General features: G+C 39.7%; 1 protein-coding gene across 1 annotated transcript in view; it reads left to right on the forward strand.

Annotated features, from left to right (window-relative positions):
* The first annotated feature begins 522 nt into the window (after window positions 1–522).
* Window positions 523–23,244, forward strand: part of Trhde (thyrotropin releasing hormone degrading enzyme) — a 367,467-nt gene continuing 344,745 nt past the window's right edge. The window contains exons 1-2 of the mRNA XM_047548697.1: window positions 523–1,909; window positions 13,761–14,034. Of these exons, the coding sequence (XP_047404653.1) occupies window positions 1,005–1,909; window positions 13,761–14,034 (1,179 nt within the window). The 5' untranslated portion in view covers window positions 523–1,004. The remainder of the gene's footprint in view (window positions 1,910–13,760; window positions 14,035–23,244) is intronic.

Below are 23,244 nucleotides of genomic sequence, written 5' to 3' on the forward strand. Positions count from 1 at the left end.
TCAGTCCCTGAATGCAGCTCGAGTAGCCCTGGTAATCTAGACCCGGAGCCTGTGTACACACGCACACACGCACACACATGCACACGCGCTCGCACACACGCACTTCGGCACTTCCCCTGGGGATATGGAGCAAATCTTCATCTACCTGAAGTGGATGGCCCGGCCGGACACTTCTTCCTCACTTGTCATCTCCGGAGAGCAGAGCAACAACGTTACGAGGGAGGTTGGCTGTCCGGTCTGCAACCTCACGCCGTTTGCCGCCACGGCTGCTTAAAGTGTCCAGGGTGGAGGAGAAGGCTTCTCCACTGCCGATCCCCGGCAGAGCTCCGCGGCCCTGGGACTTCCTCCGGCTGGTTCACTCCAGTTTTTCCCTTCGCCACTCTCGGCCATCCTTTCCTCTCCTCTCGGGCTGCGGGGTGTATGGCTCGGGTGCCTCTCGTGCTGCTGCAGCCTCCACTGCCACTGCGAGCACATCCCACCCAGAGGACTGAACGCCGCCGCTGGAGTGGGGGGAGAAAGCGGAAGCCCTAACTTCCCTCCCTACACCCTCGCTCTCCCCAGCGCTCTCTGTCCTCCAGCCGAGGGCCGGTTGGAGAGCTCCCGCGGAAAACTGGGCGAGAGCGCGGCGCAGGGGAGGAGTGCCGGGAGCCGCAGGCGCACAGGGGTGGGGGCAGCATGTGCCCAGGCGCCGGGTGATCGCCCGAGAAGTAGCGCGCGCTGGGCGAGAAAGACGCTTTCCAAGTTGGGCGCGTCTCAGAGCTCGTCGCCCCGCGCCTCGGCCGCTGGTGTCCGGAGAGAGGCGGGGCTGATGGGGGGGCGCTGAGGCTGCCGACGCCTGCGGCCAGAGCCCGTCTTAAAAGAACCCGGGCCAGCATCCCCAGAGTCCCAGCCGGCTTCGCGCCCGTGGTCCTGGTGCGCTCTCTGATGACTGCACTGGCGGTGGCCCGGGTAGCCCGCCCGCGGGGGGTGCCGGAGGGGGCGGGGGAAGAGGAGGAGGCGGTGTGATGGCCCTGGACGGCGAGCGGGGGGAGCAAGAGGAGGAGAAGAAAAAGAAGAAGAAGAAAAAGAAGAGGAAGAAGAAGAAGGAGGAGGAGGGGGCCGAGAAGAGCAGCTCACCCTTCGCAGCCACCATGGGAGAAGACGACGCCGCGCTCCGGGCAGGCGGCAGGGGGCTCTCGGACCCGTGGGCTGACTCGGTGGGAGTGCGACCCCGCACCACCGAGCGCCACATCGCGGTGCACAGGCGGCTCGTGCTGGCTTTCGCGGTGTCCATCGTGGCACTACTCGCGGTCACCATGCTTGCGGTCCTCCTCAGCCTGCGCTTCGAGGAGTGTGGGGCAAGCGCGGCGCCAGGCGCCGACGGTGGCCCCGCCGGCTTCCCCGAGCGCGATGGCAACTCTAGCCTCCCGGGATCAGCCCGGCGCAACCACCAAGCGGGCGGGGGCTCCTTGCAGCCAGAGACAGGCGGGGTGGGGATCCCGGGAACCCCATCTGCCCAGCCGCCGTCGGAGGAGGAGCGGGAGCAGTGGCAGCCTTGGACACAGCTGCGCCTAACCGGCAATCTCAAGCCGCTGCACTACAATTTGATGCTCACCGCCTTCATGGAGAACTTCACCTTCTCTGGGGAGGTCAACGTGGAGATCGCGTGCCGGAATGCCACCCGCTACGTCGTGTTGCACGCTTCCCGGGTGGCGGTGGAGAAGGTGCAAGTGGCCGAGGACCGGGCTGCCGGGGCTGTCCCGGTGGCCGGCTTTTTCCTCTACCCTCAAACTCAGGTCTTGGTGGTGGTGCTGAATAGGACCCTGGACGCGCAGAGGAATTACAACCTGAAGATCATCTACAACGCCCTGATAGAGAACGAGCTTCTGGGCTTCTTCCGCAGCTCCTACGTGCTCCACGGGGAGAGAAGGTACGGAGGGAGGCGGTGCCCCGCGCTGCCCCACCCCGCCAGGCGGCTCAAACCGCTGGGCGGCCGGCGACCTCAGGCACCCGGCTGGCTTCCCAAACCCAGGAAACCAGGGGTGGGGGAAGGAAGAGAAGGCGAGGTAGGACCGTCACCCAGAACCTTCGGAGTCTCGGGATACCTGGTCTCTCCTGCCAACTCCGTAAACTTGCTCCTGTCAAAAGATTAATGTCCCCTGTAATCGGGACCTTCCCTCTTCAGGTCAAAGTTATTTAGCCAACTGGGCGCGCGGCTTTTTCTAAAGGGTAGTTGTAATCTGAGCGATGCCAGAGTGACATCGAAATCTTGCCAAGTTATTGTCAGGGAAAATATTTTAGCGCCAAAGACCGGGGCCATAGCTCAATCCCCTCTCAACATGCCCAACTCCCCTGTTAGTCCCAGGGTAGGCGGAGAGGAGAGATGGGCTTTGGCTATATAAAGTTTTCCAAAACAGCGTTAGAGAATCGGAGCGGCAAGAGCAGTTCCTAGGGCCAGACTGAGGGGGCGGGGGAGGGCAGGGGCAGCAGTTGCCATGGCCAAAGCCAGAGAGTAGTAACCTCGCAGGTACTGAGAGCTCTCCAGTTAACGCTGGGCGACTCTTCTCTTTCTGAGTCGCTGCCTCTGGAAACTACAGTGAAGGAAGGGAACATTAGCCAGTCAGTCTGCAATGCCTTGTTAGTAGTGCCTTTGCTGTAGTTTAGATTTGGGCAGTATTCTATTTTTTATTTTTTTGAGAGGCTGAAGTGTTTTTCACCGCTTGTTTAGAGCTCTGACTTTTGAGTCAACAGAACTGGGTTTCAATCTTCACAGTTCTAGCGGTAGTGAAGATTCGAGGAAAGTATTTAACTCACCAATTGCCAATGACTGGGTACCTCTAGAGCTTATTACCCATGGTTGGTGAACTCAATCCTGCTAGGACCCTATGGGATAGATGCAGTTATCGGCACTCCTTATGTTACAGGTGGGAAATGGAAGCACAAAAAAGTCCCCAAACTCACTCAGATTACAGAGCCAGCCGACAAGACGGGGATTTTAAGCCAGGTGGTTTGGATCCACAGCCCCTACCTTTAATTCCAACTTGGGAATAATAATAATAATAATAATAATAACAACAACAACAACAACATTCTCCACGTGGGATTGGTGCAGATGTCTATGAACCAATGCATTGAAAAATGCTTAGCCCATGCCTGGCATATAGCATGCTTACTATGAATGATGTGCTATCTCTCTTGTTGAATAAGTGATTCTATTTTCTCTAAACCATTGCATTTAAAATAACTTCCATTAATTGACTGTAGGGAAGATGAGCAACTCAAGTGAACTAAAATGAAACCACCAGCTTTAGAGGGGGAAGAAGGTTGGCATTTGTAAGTAATGGGGCAGAGCCTCCCCAGAGCATCTCAGGTGATTCTCACAACTGCAGGAAACTAGAGCTCAGAGCAGCCCAGGGCTCCTGAGGTCAGCAGGCTTGTGGTTGGAGATGTAGGACTTGAATTTTGGTTTTATGAGTCCTGGGCTAGGGTTCATGGTGTTTGGAAACTCTCAGAAGTTATTGTGAAAAAAGCTAAAAAAATTTCAATGTGTTATGGAAGTACACAAAAGTTTTAATATTTATATAGTGTTATGAAGTAACCTCATATAATAAAATACGCAGTGCTTTAGTAGTTGTATGATACTTAAAACCTCCTGTAAGTATAAATTACTAAGTATAAATTATTCACTTTCTAACTTCTAAGATCAGATATGGATAATTTAAATCCCCTTCCACCACTTCCTCAGGCATGTTCTAAAGAATACAGATTATAAGTATTTCTAAACCCACAACTATATCAAATATGTGGGAAAGGGATAGAAGGCAAATTTGCCTATTACCTTGAGAAACAAGCCTGTCATGTCAAAATGTCAATAGTGGGGCATTGCATTTAATTACTGACATATCTTGCTGTGGTGAAATAAATACTCCCAATTCCTGATTTTTTGAGCCATGCCAAATATATCTGGCAGAACTGAGCTTGATTTGGTCAGTGCTTTTAAATTAAGAGGGCTCTTAAAAAGACCAGATGTTTCAACTTGACTCATAACTGATTTCTTGAACCCCTAGTGAGTGTTTGTATTCAAACTCTGAGTTTTCCCAAAGATGTAAATAACTTGGTTCTAAGTTTAACATAATGCATGTATGGCTAAACTCTGCATCCCAATAGAAATGCAGGACAGGATTCAATGTTTTGGAGATCCCAGGATGGTTTTATTTCTAAACAGCATCTTAGAGAAAGTTCGTGTACTCCCTCCTCTACTTCAATACCAGAATGAGTCTGATAATTTCTTGGCTGTTTCTACTAGAGTTGATAAAGCAAAAGAAGTCTAACAAACCACTTCACAATTATGTCAACACTCCATATATTAAATTTTTGTTGTTGTTGCTATGGATACTTGGAGCAAGTTTAAGCAGACCAATATCAGGAACACAGCCAGGACTGGACTGTTATTGGTGGTGATTTTGACCTCAAAATGCAATGTAAAGTGACATTTTAAAACCAACTTTCTAAAAGGACACAGATGCAAACTGTGAACTTTCATTTGATTAATGACTGAATATCCTGATCTCTGGTCGTTTTTTGCCAGTTAATTATAGGATAATTTCTGTAATGAAAACAAATATTTAATTTGCCAAAGGGAACGTTAAACAACTTGAAAGACTTTAAAGAGCAATATTTACAACTCATTCCACTTTACTTTGCCTTTGTGGAGACAATAACTCATTAATATCAAATCAGTCTTATTGTTCATGTTACTCCTCAGCGATCAGAGAGAATTTTGGTGAGAGGAGGAAAGTTAGACCCTCTTGTGTCTATATGTCTTTGACTTGTGGAAGGTTTTATCACCTACCAGAGGTTAGAGGCACCTGATTCTGTAAAGGTTAGAAGACAAGCTTCCAACTGAACCCCAAGATCCCCCAACTTCAGGGAAATCCTCCACTCATTTAGCTAGGAGTGAAAATGTGTCACTTTTTGAATATTGAAAATAAATAAATTCTCTTAAGATTGAAATATTTGCACACAAGCAATAAATTGTCTCATTAGGCAGAACACATACCCAGTTTTAACTCAAGTAGTGTGTGCTACAGGCAGATAGAAGGGCTGTGTATTTACGCCATAGTCTCTTATAGGAGAAAAAGCTCCCTTAGAATTAGGCAGTATGTTCATTTACCTGAAGTAATTGTTGCTTTTGGGTAGCCAGATGGTGAGCACACCCATGTTCAAAGTAGGGTACCTTAATTTAGATCCAGATGGTCTGTTTGAAAGAGGAAATTTACTCAAAGTAAATGAACATTTTATTCACTTTCAAAAGGGAGACTGTTTTTCTTTGACAAACTTTGATTGGGTCTCTATCATGCCAAAGTGAGAGAAGTCAGAATAAAAATAGAAGTTCTTTTTCTGTAAACAGTTGTTTAGAGAGAAACCATAATCTCTTGAGTAAAACAGAAGAATAATAATTGTGGTTCTCGAAGAGACTTGGGACCACTGTTTTGCCAAAAGTGGCAAAGCACAGAGGATTTTATCTCTGAGCAGGCACTTGCTCTTTGGTGGTGTTAGTGTGAATGGTTGGATGCTTTGTAATTTTTCTTGAATGAATTAATAATCATGATATGTACTAAAGCAAGAAAACCATCACATGGTTTTGAAGTTGAAAATAACTTCATTTCTCCCATTCACTTTGGTGAGCAGATAGTTTTACAATAGCAAGGGGGGAGTGTGATGCTCTTGGCCCTTCTGTAGAGGGCTGTGCATGGAAAAATCTTGAGAACCATTTGTTTCTGTGAATAAGGTTCTATGTGATATCTCGATGGATTTAGCTTATTATTTTCCTGTCAGACACAGAACCATATTGCTAAACTGAGTCCAATCCTGGATTTTTGTGACCAAAAGGCCACCAATAAACCAAATCTCATATTCATATATATATTCATACATATATATACACACATATATATGCACAAACACACATATATGGATATATGTGTATATATTATATATATATGTATTTGTTTTGTAAAAACTCTGACCATTTAATAATGACTCAGGGAGGAGAATTCATATAATTGGTAGCTATGTTTTCTGTGGTTCCATCTGATTTGATCATCCTGGGTAGTAATACAATATAGAGCCTCTCTGAAAGAGTTAAATGAGTTTGCTGTGTTTTTATTTCTTCAGTGCAGTTCTAGAGCCTATTTGCTCTGGATCTCTTTCAAACAAAGATGGGCTTGATACTGGCTTTCCCAGTATATGTTTGGTTTCCACAATGTATTTGTTTAAACTCATTTTTGCCACTGTGTATGCGGATAGACTTGAGACAATGGTGCAGGGCAGTGGTTTAGGTCTGCTTGAGGTTGGTGACATTTGGTCAATCTGATTGCAAGAATAAGGACTCATCTCTTCAAGTATGACTTCCATGAGTGATTAAAAAAAAAAAACAGTGAGGAAGAAATAACTTACCTTTAAAGCACACTTTATAGTTGATAAGGAAGGGCCTCTCCTTCACCCCCATGCTCATGCTCCACTCTGAAGCCATGGTAATAATCACCATCACCACTGTCCTCATCGTCACCATCACATGTCACTGTCATCATCGTTCTCCTAATTCTTTGCATGTTGTTTACATCCTCCCAGATCTGTGATAGTGGCCAGGCTCCAGAGATTTTCAAAGTCCTATGCCATCCTACTTTGTACCCCTAGAAAGGAGAGGCTCTCTCCCAAAGTTAGAATTTTGTTAGGTGGAATTTGGGAAATTTCAAATATAAAAAATACTCCTGCTCTTCCACTTTCCTGGACAATATGAGATGATTCTCAACAGGCACAGCTGGATGATGGCAGTTCAGCTGTGGGGGTGGAATAAAATTTCGTGTTTTTTGGAGCTGAGTAGGTTGAAGGGCCTCCAGGCATCTGAATGCCCAGGTGGGCCTGACCTTCAAGGACCTCTGCATCAGTCCTGCAGGGACTGTGGGAGTTGAGTTCTCCCTGTGCACACCTGTGTTGACTTTCCTCATAAATGTCCAACTCAAAAAAAGTTATTTTTTATCTTTATATCAGTAATCTTTTAAGAGTAGATTCTAGCTCTTTTTGGTGGACTAGCTAGATGTAAAAGAATGTGTTTTGTGTGTGCATGTGTGTGTGTGTGTGTGTGTGTGTGTGTGTGTCTGTGTATTTAGTGTGTTCCTTTTCTTCATCCTAAGCACAAGATCTGAAACCAGACTCCTTGGCTTTATGCCCTAACTGTGCCAGTTATTTGCTTTATGACCTTGGCCAATTTCCTGTTTGTTGATGTCTAGTGTCCTAGGCTGGAAAATGGGAATAATGATACTCTGTTTCATAAAGTTGTTGTGAGGATGGCCTGAGTAACAAAGCCCTGGGAACAGTGACAATTAGCAAACACTTCTGTGGGTATTAAACATGATGTTATTTCCATGCCTGGAGATGTGCTATTTGGGTTGGTACAAGATAGTGTAGGACTAATGGTGGTGCTCTGGGGGAAAGAGCACTGTATCTATTCCTTTGGCTATTGCCTCCTAAGCAGAGTTCAGGGAGGCAGAAGGAGGAACAGGCATATCTGTCACCATAAAGAGGGAGAGGAAAGGCACTGAGATTTCTTAGCTAGAGAAACTCCAAGCATGACTCAAACCCTGTGAGATGGAGAGGACTGAGGGAGCAGAAAGACTGGGGAAAAAAATAAGAAACTCACAGCTCTCTGATTATGGCACTGCTGGCCGTCAGCTTTGAGAATATCAGGAACCAGTGACTGAAGGGTCAGGGCAGTGCCAGTAGAGCAAGCAGAAAAACCCCAGTACCAGGCGACAGGGTGTCAGTCATTACGTATGGCTCCCAAGACTTTTGTGAGTTTTGATAGTAGAAGTACTTTACAGTACTCACATGATACTTTGCCTCTTTCCAATATAAAAGCAAATGAATCTCAGACACTAGTTTTATTTATCCTTAGGAAAACCTAATATTATGATCTGGGAAGGTAATTTTAGTGCATTATTATACTCTTCATCAATGGTGATCCAGTACTCTATACTCATTTTTGATAAGAGTATTTAGAACTACATAAATGGGAAAACAATTATGAATATTGTGCTCTGTTTTTATAACACGATTATTCACATACACACCACTTCCTACATACATATTGCTGGCATTATTGCATTATGTTTTTAGTTTACTAGAATGGTTATTTAAAAAAATAGACTACACGTTTGCTTATAGCATTGAATATTCAGCAGGAGTGCTTCTGTTCCGAAATGGCAGAGGTTTAATGACTCATTGAAGTACATAAAAATACACAGTCTAAACAACGACCCATTTTGACTTAAAATGTTTTGTCATCGAGCAACAATTTGCATTTTGATTAACAACCTTAGCTTTAAATGGGATGTGTAACTTCCATGACCTTGTAACTTGGTTCACTCTCAATGGGACATGTGTACCTTTCTTGACTGTAACAGTCCATTTATTGCAGTCAGTTGAATAGTAACGAGATGGTCCAGTAACGAGGTAGAACTTTTCTTTAAGTCTTAGGAATTTTTATGACTAGTCTTTAACTATTGGTGCACTAGGCAAATTGCACTTGCCATTGAAGTTCAAAGATCATGTTTATCTCTGTGCTGTACATGTGGTATGCATATATGTGGCCAAAATGGGAAACTTTCCGATGCTTCAGGCCATTTGTGAGGCTCTCTTGGTTTTGGTGGAAAGCCATGAATCAATTTGAACACTAAGAGTGTTATGCAAATGTTTGTTTCCTTTGTATATTTTACTGTTATAAAAAGGCACGCAAAATAATGGAGCAGAAATTGTTCTGTATCACATACTGCAATTTGTTGGCAATATCAGCTGACGTTAATGCATTACTTCTGCTGAATGTTATCATAATGACTTGACACAAGGAGCTTGCCTAGTGAACTTCCGCAGAAATAAGAAGAAATCAATTCTCTATATCCTTCAGAGGCAATACAGCACTTCAAGCCCTCCTTAGCTCAACCAAAATGTCAAATAGACAAGTTGTTAAGGAAATCAGGTAATTTATTTTAGATAGAAGAGAATTAAAATACATGTATGTTATTCACATTTTTCTAGTTATGCTAAAGTGACATTCTTGGAGTGACACTTCCAGAATGTCACTTTTGGAAGAGGAATTTTTTTTTATGGCAATAGAAGGATATGTACAAACATTAAAAGACAATTTTGGTTAAGAAGGCAACAGAGAAGCAGACAACAAAATACTTGTACCAGTTACCTTCTGCTTTGTTTTACTTTTTGTTGTATTTACACATGTATACATATATTTCATACCTGTACTATTTCTTAAAATGTTTTCAACTTTTAATTAATTTTTTTGTATTTCTTATACCTGGTGTCTTGCTACTACCTCAAGCTCACCTCATATTCACTCAGGCACCAAAAAATCATTATTTTCTTTTTTAAACCACCCTTTCTAAAGGCCTCTTTGATGTTTTTAATGACAGTATGCATTAAAGAAGTCTCACTTCCACCAGTTGAAGGCAATCATAAAATACATGCAGTAGAGATGAAATTATATTTTTGAAATCCTACAGGCACTGTCACCTGTTGAGGGCACTGACTTGAAACTGGCTCTCTTTGTTAAAAAGGAGTGTATCAGGGTGAGAGAGGTGTTAGAGATGGATACTGAGATCTGAAATAACCAGAATCTGCAAGACAGCTGATCAGGCACTAAGTTAACATGTGTGTCAAAGTTATTTTAAAGATTTATTTCTAAGTTAGGCATTATGGTGCATGCCTGTAATCCCAGCAGTTTGGGAGGCTGAGGCAGGATTTCAAGTTTGACACCCACCTGGGCAACTTAGGGAGACCCCGTCTCCAATAAATTAATTAATTAAAAAAAAAACAGGACTGGGGATATAGCTGAGTGGTAATGGGCTATCCCTAGGTTCCATCCACAGTACCACAGGAAAAATAAAATTTAAAAAAATATAAAGTTTATTTCTATGCTACCTATAGTTGACCCCTTCGTTTCTCCACCCAGTCTCTCCTTTAACTTCTACCCAGGTTTCAAGACCAGTTCTTACTCTTCCTTCTCCATAGTTCCTTCTTTGAGTTCTTTGGTGCAGTGATTCTAAAGTGGGGCAGTTTTCCCCACAGCAAACATTTGCAGTATTTGGACACAGTTTTGGTGATCTGAATTGTAGAGAGGGGATGCTACCGGCATCTAGTGGCAGAGACCAGGGATACTGCTTAGCATCCTCCAGTGCGCAGGACAGCATCCTGCCCACCCTTCTGCCCCCCTCAGGAGCATGCCATTTCTTCATGCATTTTCCTTCTTTGTCATGATTTTTAGTATAATGCCTGTTTTAAATCTAGGTTTAATTTAATTTATTAGAGTATATACTCCTTGGAAGCATGTAAATTGACCTTTCCTCTCCTGTGTTGGCCACTCAAAAATGAATGAGAAGCAAATGCATTATAGAACTTGCAGTACAAATCTATTTATCAGTAGCATAATTTCACGTTTTTAGAAGAATTTCATTAAATTTAGGGAATATTTTAGTTCTTATTTTGTCCAGCTATAAAATCTTGAGCTTGGAAAAGACTTTAAAATGTAATCTAGTCCAACTGCTTTTATTTACCAAGGGACTCTTTTTGATTTTCCTAAATACTGAATTGAAATTCAATTGCAATCGTCCTCAGGTGCCAGACTGTGAAATTGGTATTTCCTCATTTAGACATTATCAGAATATATGGTAGCCCTCTGTGCATAGATATATACTGTGTGCATGAATTCATTAAGAATATTAATTGCAGAAAATGTCACTAGATGATCTTGATAGTTCTTTTCAACCCTGAGGATCAGTGATTTAAATTGCTACCTTCCCTAACATATTTACTTAGTAAGTAAGGCGAAAAGAGACTACACGATGTTTCCTCTGCATAAATATTTGGTTTATTAATTTCTCATTAGCCTAGAGTTATTTAGATCCTCTACATCTAATAAATTCCTACCCATTAATTACTTACTGTCAAATCTTTGATTTTTTTAAGTCTAACATATTCTAATTATAACCTCTCTATTGAACTCTTAAAGAACTCTTTCCTCGTATTATTAGTTGACTTTTCATGTCTTTACATATGTGTACATATACATATACACATACAGGCACACACATGTTTTTCAATTGGATGGTAAGAATTTTAAGAACAAAGATGGATGTATCTTTAAAAAAAATCCTATCAAGTACCTAACATAGTGAAAAGCTCACACCTAGTAGGCAGTATCTAATTGTTCAACAATTGGAATTCTCAGATACTTGAGTGTTAAAAGGGAACCCTTTTCCTCAGATATAAAATTCCATGAGTATCTTTTAAATAGCCCCAGGAGAGAAATACCAAGATCAGTAGATGTTTTAATTAATATGTTGAAAGATAAGATTCACAAGTGTTCTGTAAGATAAAAGTACAGGAAGACAAAATTGCAAATGGATGCTCTTTAACTAAAAGGTACTGACATTTCATTAAGCAAAAATGGTATTACTATCAGCAGAAAATAATTGGAAAAAATATTATCATGATTCTAGCAAATGTAGAGAGAAGATTCTTTGTTACCTACTGTTGAACTAGAACATTTATAAATTATGGCTAAAAGTCAATTTCACTGTTTTTGAGATGTAATTAGCTTTTCATTAGACACAGAACATGTGAGTTCTAGACCCAACTTTGTGCTAATTGCCTGTGTGTCTTTGGACCAATCTCTTACCCTTACTAGATCTACTTTTTCTTTTAAGAAATTTGTAAGAGTGGGAAAATTTGTTTTTAATTTGCATTCATCTTTAATTTTCTATTTGTGTAAAGATTTATAGTTAAAACTTCTTTCCCATATATTACCTCATTTTATCATTTTGACAGAAGGCTTAGAAACTGTTTTCTTTCTGCTAGTGACAATCAAGCTCAGGAAGTTAAGTGACTTAATGAGAGCTGTGTAGTGTTTCCAGGATAACTCTCAAATATTGTTTCTGTGAGATAAGTGTACAATTGATCTTTATGATGTCTACTTTTTCTCTATTTCAAAAGTCAGCTTTAAGGAGTAGGTCCTTGACAATTTGAAAATGGTGTGAATATCTACATCTCACGTTTTGAACCAGGGATAGCCAGTTAGATTCAGTATGTATGTCAGCCTGTACTGACTGATAGCACCTGCCTGAAGTTGTGTGTTGAGAGTAATTTTGAGCAAAGTTTGGGTTCAGTGGAAAGTGTATCATGTTAGATTGGCCATGTATACCCTGAATGGTGGAGAGAAGAGCCAGAGTGAAGAACCTTTTAAAGAAATTGCTGTAGAACTCAGTAATGTTTTTTAAAGGGTCTGATATGGACCTGCTTGCAAGTTTTACAATTAGTATTATTTAAAAAGTTGAGTTATCTTTTGCTGTGATTATTTTCTTATTTAGAAGAACATTGTTCTTCAGGTACCTAAGTTGGGTGTCTTCATTTTTAACTATAAACTGTGAAAGGATATAGAGACTATTTCTACTTAGAGTTTTAATGAGATATACCTTGATCTGAAAACCGATACATTCAATTTATATATGTACATACATTGAAATTATGTATTTACTTTAACACTTATTAATATGATATATATTATAAGTATAGTAGTCCCCTTTATCCATGGGGGATACCTTCCAAGAACCTCAGTGGATGCCTGAAATCTTTAATAGTCCCAAAGCCTACATATACTGTTTTTTTCCTATATGTAGATACCTATGATTAAATTTAATTTATAAATTAGGCACAATAAGAGATTAACAACAACTAGTAATAAAATGAACAATTAAAATAATATATTTTAATAAAGTTATATAAATGCAGTCTCTCTTGCTCTCTCTCTCAAAAGAAACTAATTTCTCACTGCACTTTGGCAATATTTTTTTGACTGCAGTTGGCCATGTATAGCTGAAACTGCAGAAAGTGAGGCCACAGATAAGGGGGACTGCTGTAGTGAAAATCAGTGATCTCTGGATTATTCAGTATCAGCATCTATTACTTTGCTCCAAGAAAGGTTGAATACTGTGCATCAGTGACTTCGGGTTACTGCCTGCCTGTTGCCTGCTATCCACAATGATAGGTGCTTTACCCCCTTTTCTCCCCTTCTAAGCTTTATAATACTTTTTCAGTTAGACTTGATTATTTTCTTTTTAAGTAATGAACAACTGTTCCCTGGGAGAGTTTAGAAATTGCATAAGTTGATACAGCTAAGGAAGCTGTGGAGCCAGAATTCAAATCAAGATTGAACACATTTCAAAGTTCTTTTTCTTAACAAAACCAGGCTATGTCTTGTTGAAATTTGAAAGTATAGATATTTCTGGGTAAAGGTCTATGTTCTACACATATTGGAGGACAACTTTTGGATTTGAGTTTCCTTATACATTTTAAGTCCCAGGCTTCAGGGGGTAAAGTGAAACCCACCATAAGGGAGAGTCATTATTTCCCAGTGTTTGCCAATATGATGCCAGCGAATTTTTTTTTTATAGAATGTACACATTTCATCTAACATGTACTGCTCTGGATTTAGAGAATTTACTTTAATTGAGACAAAAACTTCCCTGAGGAACATTGCAACCTTGCAACATTGTTGGGGAAGTATATTATATGTGAATTTTGCTTTTATGCTATTTCTTGGATTAGAAAAAAAGTATTTTTCAATTTGGCAAACTATATTATCAGCAAAAGAATGTAATGTAGACATAATTTAAGCCACAAATGTAATTAGAATGTCATTTTCTTTTTTCCAGGTTCCTAGGTGTTACTCAGTTTTCACCTACACATGCCAGAAAGGCATTTCCATGTTTTGATGAACCAATCTACAAGGCCACTTTCAAAATCAGCATTAAGCATCAAGCAACCTATTTATCTCTATCCAATATGCCAGTGGAAACTTCCGTGTTTGAGGAAGATGGATGGGTAACGGATCACTTTTCACAGACACCTCTCATGTCCACATATTATTTAGCATGGGCGATTTGCAACTTCACATTCAGAGAAACCACCACCAAGAGTGGGGTTGTAGTAAGTATTTTCAACCTAATGATGTTTTGGGATGATGAACGCTCAGTAAATTAACCTGGTTTCTGGATTAACAATGGATCATTTTATAATCTTTTCACATCTTATGTAGTTGAATTCTTTAATTTTGGGGGGCAAAGTATCTTCTTGGTTTCAGAGTCAGAGAAACTTCTTTTCTACCCAACCCTCTTATTCCTTTAACCACCTCCTCTTACCTTTCTCATCATCCCTCCTCATCTCCACCTCCATTCCTGAATATTCTTAAAACAGCTGTTGTCTTTTCTGGGAAATTGCCTGTTTCTGCTTATGTGGGCTGGGAAAACTGCTTTTTTCTATGGTGAAATATTTCAAATGTACTGAGAGTGCAGCAAATAACGTAATAAGCTCCATATACCTACTAGCCAGATCCATAGAATTGGAATATTTTGCTAACTTTGTTTCAGCTTATGTAATTGAATAGAGTCAAAGCCCTCTGAATAACCCTCCCTGATCTCACTTCCTTGCCCCTTTAGAGATGACATTGCCCTGAATGTGATGTTTGTTTTTTCATGCATGGAATCATACAGTTACTAAGTATGTATATATCCATTTATAATACATATCCTGCTTTACATTTTGATATAAGTAATGTTATATTATAGATGTCATTCTATGGCTTACTTTCATTTTATTTTCTTAGGAAGGATGAGATACAGGGAGAATTATGTGCTTTAAATTTATGATAAGGATTGATTGGATTCTCCTTGATCATTATGGTTTGTGACACCATGGTGTTCCAGGCACTTTTCACATACTATGCATTATGCTAGGCCAGGCTGTGCCAGATGAACAATTGCTTTCTCATTTCAGTGGTTTACACAATAAATATGCATGTGTTTTATTTTCTTATGAACCGTAAAGCAAACTATTACAATTCTCCTTTTTCCAAATGAGTAAATTAAAGTTTAAAGAGATTAAGTAACTTGCCCAGGGTCAAAAAATTAGAAAGTGGTGGAGTCACAAGCCAAATCTATTGGTTTGATCTCTAATTTTGGGCTGTCCTCCTGTGCCCTAGGAACTCTGTTTCACCATTTCGCCTGTGTGTCTGTGAGAGAGCTCAGCTTGTGATTCTCCCATCCCAGGGCCATCATGTTCAATGTTGCTTGAACACAACAGAATAGGAGAATAGAAATCTATATTTTTGATCTGTAGAAAGTTCATAGCTCTACAGTAACCTCAATTTTGAAAAATAGTTTTGGATAAAGAAATTTTTCTCGCTGTTACGTTTAATTTAAATCACAGTGGAACCTGTTTAAAAAAATAAAATCTGCTTCATAAAAAATTAATGCCATTATTGAAGAACTACATAGAGTGAATTCATCTGTATAATCATTAAAATAATATCCTCAATACAGACTATAGAGGGCAGCTGGGAGGCATTTTACTCTTTTGGGCAGATAATCATTTGAAATGTTGTATTCCTCTGATGTTTGTTGATGTCATCTATGGACATTTAAAGATGTACTCATTGGACCATAAACAGAAAAGGAACATGAAGACATCTTATTTCCTTTTGCATGTTCAAAAGTTGATGATTGACTTGCTGTGGGTCAGCTAGCATGAGGTACACTAGAAATGCTTTTTCTAGTATATTTTCTTTAAAGTATCTTAAAAGTGCCCTCAGCCTTACACGGTTATGCTTGTTGCTAAGTGACCCATTTTTAAAGCCAGACACACTCTAATTATTTAGATGTGACTTCTCTTTGGAGTTAAGAATCTCTAAGCAATTAGTAAACATTTAAAATTTTCTGCTTAATAATTTGTATGTAGAAAAGATAAAACATACTATCAGAAAACATCAAAAGGTCAACTGAAATAAGATTTTAGATTGTGTAGTCTACAAATACTAAAATCAGCAAAGAAGAAAACAGAATTGCCATTGGGAGCTCTTGTTTATCAACTGTGAAAATACAGTTTGAAACTTGGACTCTCTTTTTCTGTCACCCCTTTGAAATTCAATCTATTTTCTTTTCACCGCCTTTCCCCTTCATTACTGGGAGCACACGGGAATGACATTTTTCAACCCTTAACAGCAAAGGAGAGGAAGTTGAGCTTTAAAATCTTGGATATGGGATGGTCATGTGAAGTCCAGGTGTTCATTTCAGATCAGAAGCTGAAACAATTTTCTTTGAGCCCTGAGAAAGGAGCATTGGTAGCGTATTAATGCAGAGCAGAATTGTGGCAGTGCCCTAAGTATGAATATTTGAGGTGTCATCACCATTATTATTTATTAAGTTACCTAAGCTTTGCAAAGCACTATTTTAAGGAATTATAAAGATAAAAGTCTAAGGTCCCTCTAGTACTGAGATAGCAAATGCTACCTTTGTGTTGAATTCACATCTGCAGACCTGTTTTGTTTGCACATCCCTAAAATGACTTATAATGTTCCTAATTCATTGTCAACATTTAGAAATTGAGAGATTGCACATAAAATTATTTATTTATGGCTTTTAAAAAAAATCAAAAGTTTTTACAACAATGGGCTCACATTTCCATTTGGCAATGTTTGTACATTCACTTATTCTTTCAACAGTAATTTATTGACTGAATATAAAATTTTGTTCTAGACTTTAGTGATAACAGCAGAAAACGAAGCGAAGTTCCTGTTCTCAAGAAGCTTATGTTCTACTGAGAGGAGAAAGACAATAAACAAATAAATGTATAAATGTCAGGTGGTGATATATGCTATGAAGAAGATCAGTATCATTTACACAAGGCATTTGCATCCTAGTGTAACTTAATCCAGACCACTTTTGTTCTTTTGTGTCTAGTTTCCACTTTGCTGTTATATATTACTTATTCTGTAGACGTTTGAATTTTCAAGTTTAAACTAGGAGCATAATTCAGGGGGGCAGACAAGGAATGTACATAGGAAGAGCAGTGATTCACCAATTGTGATTTAGTGTCATTAGTATTCATTAATTGTCAATTGGAAATTATAGAAAATGACTACAACTAGAGGGAGAAATTGCTAAGAGTTAAGAGTCTAAGGATGAGCTTCATGGAGGAGAAAGGAGTTAATTAGGTCCAAAATGGTGATTTGGTCTTAGAGAAGTAGATAACACATACATATAATCCTTGGTAGGGTGAATGTTAATAAGAAAAGATACAGAGGAAGGGATATCCCTGGAAAATAGTGCAGCATTATGGTTATAAACCTGAATTTTGGAATCACACATGTCTGTTTCAGAATTTGTTTTGCTTCTCTATGACCTTGGTTAATTATTTAACATCTTCTCTTTGTCCTGGTTTTCTTGTCTGAAAATTGGAAGTATGAGTTCTTCTTTTGCAATATTGTTCTGTTTACCATAATGCTACAAACTGCTCCAAAATGTTTGAGGCATATATTTTGTTATGCTCAAAATTTTCTGTGGGTCAGGAATTTGCAGTGGGAGCAACTTGTCTCTGCTTAGTGATTTCTGGGTCTCAGTTTGGGAGACATGATGGTTGACAGTGACCTGATATCTGTGGCCAGAAACAGTTGAAATCCTCTTTGTCTGATGATTGTGCTGTTAGTCTCTTGGGATGTTAACTGGGGATGCTGGCTCTAGCATCTACATGTGGCCTCTCTATGTGACCTGGCCTGCTCAATGCATGTTAGCCTCAGGAGGGTTGGATTTCTTATACTCGTTCAGATTACTAAAAGGAAGCATCCAAGAAGAACTAGGTGAAAGCGACGGAGCCTGTTTTGACTTAGTTTCAGAAGTCACACAGCATAGTTTCTACTATATTCTGTTGATTAGATTCCTGTCACTGCAGATTGTATTGACTAATCAGAAGAGGACACAGACCCCAGCTCTTGATGGGAGAAGTGTCAAAGAATTTGTGGACCTGTTGTAAAATTAACAGCCTATTCTCGGCTCACAGTCACTTACATTTATCCCATATAAAATTTATACTTGTCAGTGGGTCTTATTCCATTAATAATATCAGGTTGAGGTTTTAAATCTGTGATCTTTCCCGCCAATTTAGGTCCAGGTGTAGATGAGATGACTTGGGTTTGGTTTTGGGATATGTTTTTTTTTTTACTTTGGTGACGCATTACCTAAATCAACAAATTATTTTCCCTTATGTTTCTCCCCACCACATCACCCCACCCAACAGAGAATAGTGAGATTGGAATGTGATTATTGCAATAGCTATATCCATTTATGAATTGAGAAAATGGGGAGATAAAGTAGTAACTGATCCGTAGCAATTCTGAAATCCAGCTAGCCACATGTTGCCAATTCCTTAAAATGACTCAGTGCTGCTCCCTGGGAGTTGTTTTCTTGGCATTTCCTCCCATTCCAAAGAATGTCTTGGAAGGCATTCTTTCTTTCCAAGTAAAAAATAGTTTGTGTTTGCAATTTTTAAAAACAATAATTATTAAATAAAAGGAATTTGTGTTGCAATTGAATACCTTGCTTCCTACTAGTAAAAAGCTGGGGTTCCAAAGTCCATTGCTTGTTTTGTATTGATTCCTTTACTTTAAGCAAGTGTACATATGTAAAATGATTGACTTTTTATCTCTCAAGTTAGATCAACTCCATTAGACAAAATTATACCCACAGATCACTTTAAGATGAACCTCTGTCTGTTTTGAGGCTTTGTGGAATAAAGATTCTTAGATGCTTATTATTTAACAGAGAGACTTTATGAGGCATGCCATTATGATTTTTATAAAGCTTTTTATCACTTTGAAAAGGTTATAGGGTACCACAATAAGTTTCTGAGGTCTTAATAATGCTTTTGGCTGCATCTTCAGACCATGTTTTCCAGGTAGTGACCTATATATGTTTTTTCTTTCCTGAAACAGTTCCTCATGTTGATCATCTCTGGCAATCTGGTAAAGCTAAGAAGGACAAGGGTTTTAATTTCTAATCCAGTGAATTCTGACTCATATTTCTTCTAAATTCTGCTCGAAAACTGGACAATTCATTCTTTTATCTCTTCTCTTTTATAAGGTTCATGGTTCATAAGAAGAAGCAGGGGGCATGTTTAGTGTTCTGTCTGGAAATCTCTTTAGCTGAAAAATACAGTTCCGTAGTTGTATTTCTTATTTTTCTTGATACTATCGGTAATAAGATTGCCAAACTTCTCACACTACTTAACAAGGATCATCCTTTCTTCACTTTTCAATAACATTTACCTTACTGTCCCTTCAAGCCCCCACTGAAAGCATCCCCTAGGTCCACAGGCTGTGCTAAAATCCCCTCAAGACTTTTCTGCTTTTTGTCTTTATCTAGTCCCAAAGCTACTACCACAAGTTTCTAGGCTTTTGTTATCCAACTTCCTTCCCAAACTGGTTCCAGTCAATACTGTGAATAAGAAACCATCCTAAAATAGAAATAAAAAACATTGTTTTTGCTCATGGATTCTATGGGTTGAGTTTGAGCAATACACAACAGGGAATGATTGACCGCTTCACATGTCTGGGTTGTCACCTGGGGAAGCTCATTGACAAGGGGCAACTGGGTAGCTGGGAGCCAGAGTGATCTGATGTATCTCATTTGGGATATGGGATCTCATTTGGGGATCTCATCTGGGACATATGTGTGTGGTCTCTCCATGGGGCCTGTGTTTTTTGTAGCATGGTGGTCAGATGTTGGTGGACTCGTTATACAGTCTGTTCATTTCATTATAAATGATTATAGAAATTTTATTCATCACCACTTTCCTTTATTCTTCCTTCTAGCAAGATAGAAGCTGTATTCTTTTCTGACCCCACATTAGAATTTAAACAGCATAGCTTTTGGTATATTCTATTAATTACAAGCTAGTCGGCCCAGATTCTAGAGGAGGGGGACATAGAACCCAACCTCTCAAAGGGAGTGTTGTTAAAGAATTTGTAGCCCCTTTTATAATTACCATAGTTGTAATGAATATTTTAGGAGATTATGCATATAAGATTATAGTCACAGTGCCTGACATAGTACTTATTCTGATGATGACAATTAAATTGATGATATATTCAGAGATCACAAAGGGAGTAGTTTCAGAGGTAGATGAAAACTAGGTGGTAGAATAAATAGATACTGGTTAAATTTTAACATTTTATTCAGGTAACAGTAAGAACCATTGGGAATTTAAAAGCTTGATACATGTTAGGGATAATTTTGATCATCTACCTAGGAAAGACATACAACATATGCAGACAGGAGGAGACTGGAAGCAGGGTTCCATTTAAGTAAAAAACTTGGACAAGAGTAATTAAAATTGAAATGGGAAGGATAGTGTAGACATGAAGGCATTTTAAAGGAAGAATTGGTGTCGCCGCCTGCGGCAACAATTGTGCAGGTATTTATCGGAGGTGGACTGGAAATAAACTACTTTTCCTATATTCACTAATTTATAGAGGAAAAGAGACTTTGAGAAGAAGAGATGCTTTGCTTAGAGGTTAGAGGAAGAGAAACTTTGCTTATCAGGAAGAAAGACTTTGCTTAGAGGAAGAGAAACTTTGAGAGAAAAATAGGCTTTGCTTATAGAAAGAGAAACTTTGCTTATCAGGAAGTTTTTAGAGAAAAAGAGGCTTGCTACGTTTATCAGAGATCTATTTCTTCTTATAGTTCTGTTGCTTCTTCTTAGAGGTGCGTCCCGCATCCTGTGAACTAGGTGCTATCTATCTGAGGGTTAGCTGCTTCTTCTAGCTGCTTCTTATTACTGCTAGCTTCTTCTCTCTGCTAGCTGCTGCTTCTGTTTGCTGCCACTTCTGCTTACTGCCGCTTCTGCTCTCTGCTAGCTGCTGCTTCTTGCCTTCTTCCTACTGCCCGCTTATATTCCCTCTAGGAGCGGAGGGCGGGGCCACAGTAGTTGAGATCAGGCGAGGAGCCAGCTGCCCTATCACGGCAAAGGTTAAAATGAGCAGGCCCAAGCAGGAGCACTAGGGAACACCTGTGCACGCATTTTGTGTATGGACTTAATTGAATACCGCCAATGATAAATCACCTGAGTGTGCTTATGTTAATTAACCTCCTCACTGCCGATGTGATCAAAGCAACCTCTGACTGGCCACCAGGCACCATCCTGGCGCAGCCCACATGGCACAGCCCCCAACAGATTGGTAGGACTTGGTGAGGGACAAGAGACAGGAAAAAGAAATGTCAGGGAAGCATGTATCAAAGAGTCAAGAATGACTTTAAAGTTCAAGATAAAACAGCTCTGTAGATTCATCTGCTCCAGATTCACTGTGTATTTTTGATTGGTTGTGCCAACCTGGGAGGGTTTCATTTTCTCCAGTTAGTCTCTTGGAGGCATGTCTAGATTGCCCAAACAACCCCTTTGTTCTATTATAAATAGTTATACAGAATTTTGTTAGCATTTTTAAATTAGTAAGTAATAAAAACTCACTTTGAGATCAAGCAAAATGAGAAATCCACTAGGAAGAGATTGGGGTAAATTAAAGAAACCGGGGGCTTGGAACATGGAATAACTTGGGAATCCCATTTCATGTCCTGGTCAGTGTTTCATTTGCTTTACTTTACTCTTTTATTGGACAGAATGCCTCTCATCTTTGAGTCTTGTGGTAAAATATTGCTACCAAAAGTTCCCATGTTTGGCCAATTGCTGTGCAGACCCCAAGAGAGAAAGTGACCTTTATCAATTCCCCAACTCTAGAGAGTGTATATTGATTGCCGTGGCTTGAGTCAAGTGATTATCTCTAGTCTCTGTGTGTAGAGTGCCCCTGTGGCATCATATGATAGGAACATGACATCTTCTGCTTCAACCTAGTGGATAGGAGTACGTGCTGCACAAAAGAGGGAGTTTCTAGAGAAGAGATGCTGTGCACAAGAACTACTATAAATGTCCCAAATATACTTTTTTAGTTTTATTGTTTAGACTGACTACGATAGGAAGGATACACAAAATTTACAGTGGTGGTATACATGTATGTGTACCTACATCCTGGAAAAGTATAACACGCACACATATAATGCAGGTTTCTGAAGCTCATTGTTCTAGTGATGAGATTCTGTATAGACACTCAAATCATGGAACCATTATTCTGTGTGGTTTCTTGCTGAAAACAAAATTAGGTCTCACTTTATTATGAGAATAAAAACCAGTGTAGATTATTTTACACTAAGCATATATTTTAGCTTTTAAAAATATGTTAATAATAGGAGTTCTGTTGTCATTAGATGCTCTGGTTAGATTGCATTACAAATGTAATAATGGCCCACTTAGGAAGAAATAGTAACAGGAGAGTCAGATTATAATCTACTTAGGAATCTAAGTAGAGACTTCCTGCCTACTCCAGGAGTGTTAGTCATCCTCTTCCTCTGTGTTCTTGGAATAGTTTGTACTCTTGTCCCTTGTAGCCATTATTCTGCTGTTCATCTTTTTTCTTGCTTGATGCTTTGCTCCTCTAGATTGGCTGCTTTGCAGAAAGGCACCATTTATTACTCATTTTTGTTAGATCATTAATTTACATTGTATGAAGAACATAGTAGGGAGTTGGTGAAATTCCACTGGAGATCTAAATGATGAATTCTGCTTAGGTCATCACATTTTCATCGTTTTCCAAAACCTTTTGTTGAGGTTTAATATGTGGGATATGAAAATTCATGAGCAATAATTTTGACCAATATTGAAATAAAGAGCAAACATTGTAACCCTGATATCATTACTTTTGGGGAACTCTGCAGGAAGATGTAGGTGAAAAAGTTGCTAAAGAGAATTGGAGTGCAAGCTTTTACTGCCAAATAGGGAACTGAATCTAGTACAGAATTATAGCACCTGGGAGAAGAAATGAGGTGGTTCTCACTAAATGAAAGGCCAACAATTGTCTTTGTTCTCATTAGGAAAGGAAAGTCTTATGAATATTTTTAATTGGCTGGCAATAGCTGGGAGTAACTGGGTGGTCTGAAGACATGTGGGTGCTTGTCTTAAGGGTATGATATCCAGCTCACCTATGCTGCATCAGAAAAATGCCTGAGCCAGACTTGGGTCATCCCAGCGGGTCTGCAGTGTTGGGAGCAGGTGACATGGGCAGGTCAGGAATTCATTAAAGTCAAGGAATTTGACTTAAGGAGAATAAAGTCGAACCACCAGAAATGTTATTAGTATGGTAGGAAAAGAGCTCATAGGTTCTGTTAAGGAGTGAGTATAGAGTGAACAAATGGATATAGTGATTATAGACCAAGTTCTTTGGTGGAATAGGTAAGGGAAGGGTTAGGAATATATTCATGCAGA

Source organism: Sciurus carolinensis, chromosome 4, assembly GCF_902686445.1.
Source record: "Sciurus carolinensis chromosome 4, mSciCar1.2, whole genome shotgun sequence".
Classification (NCBI taxonomy): Eukaryota; Metazoa; Chordata; class Mammalia; order Rodentia; family Sciuridae; genus Sciurus; species Sciurus carolinensis.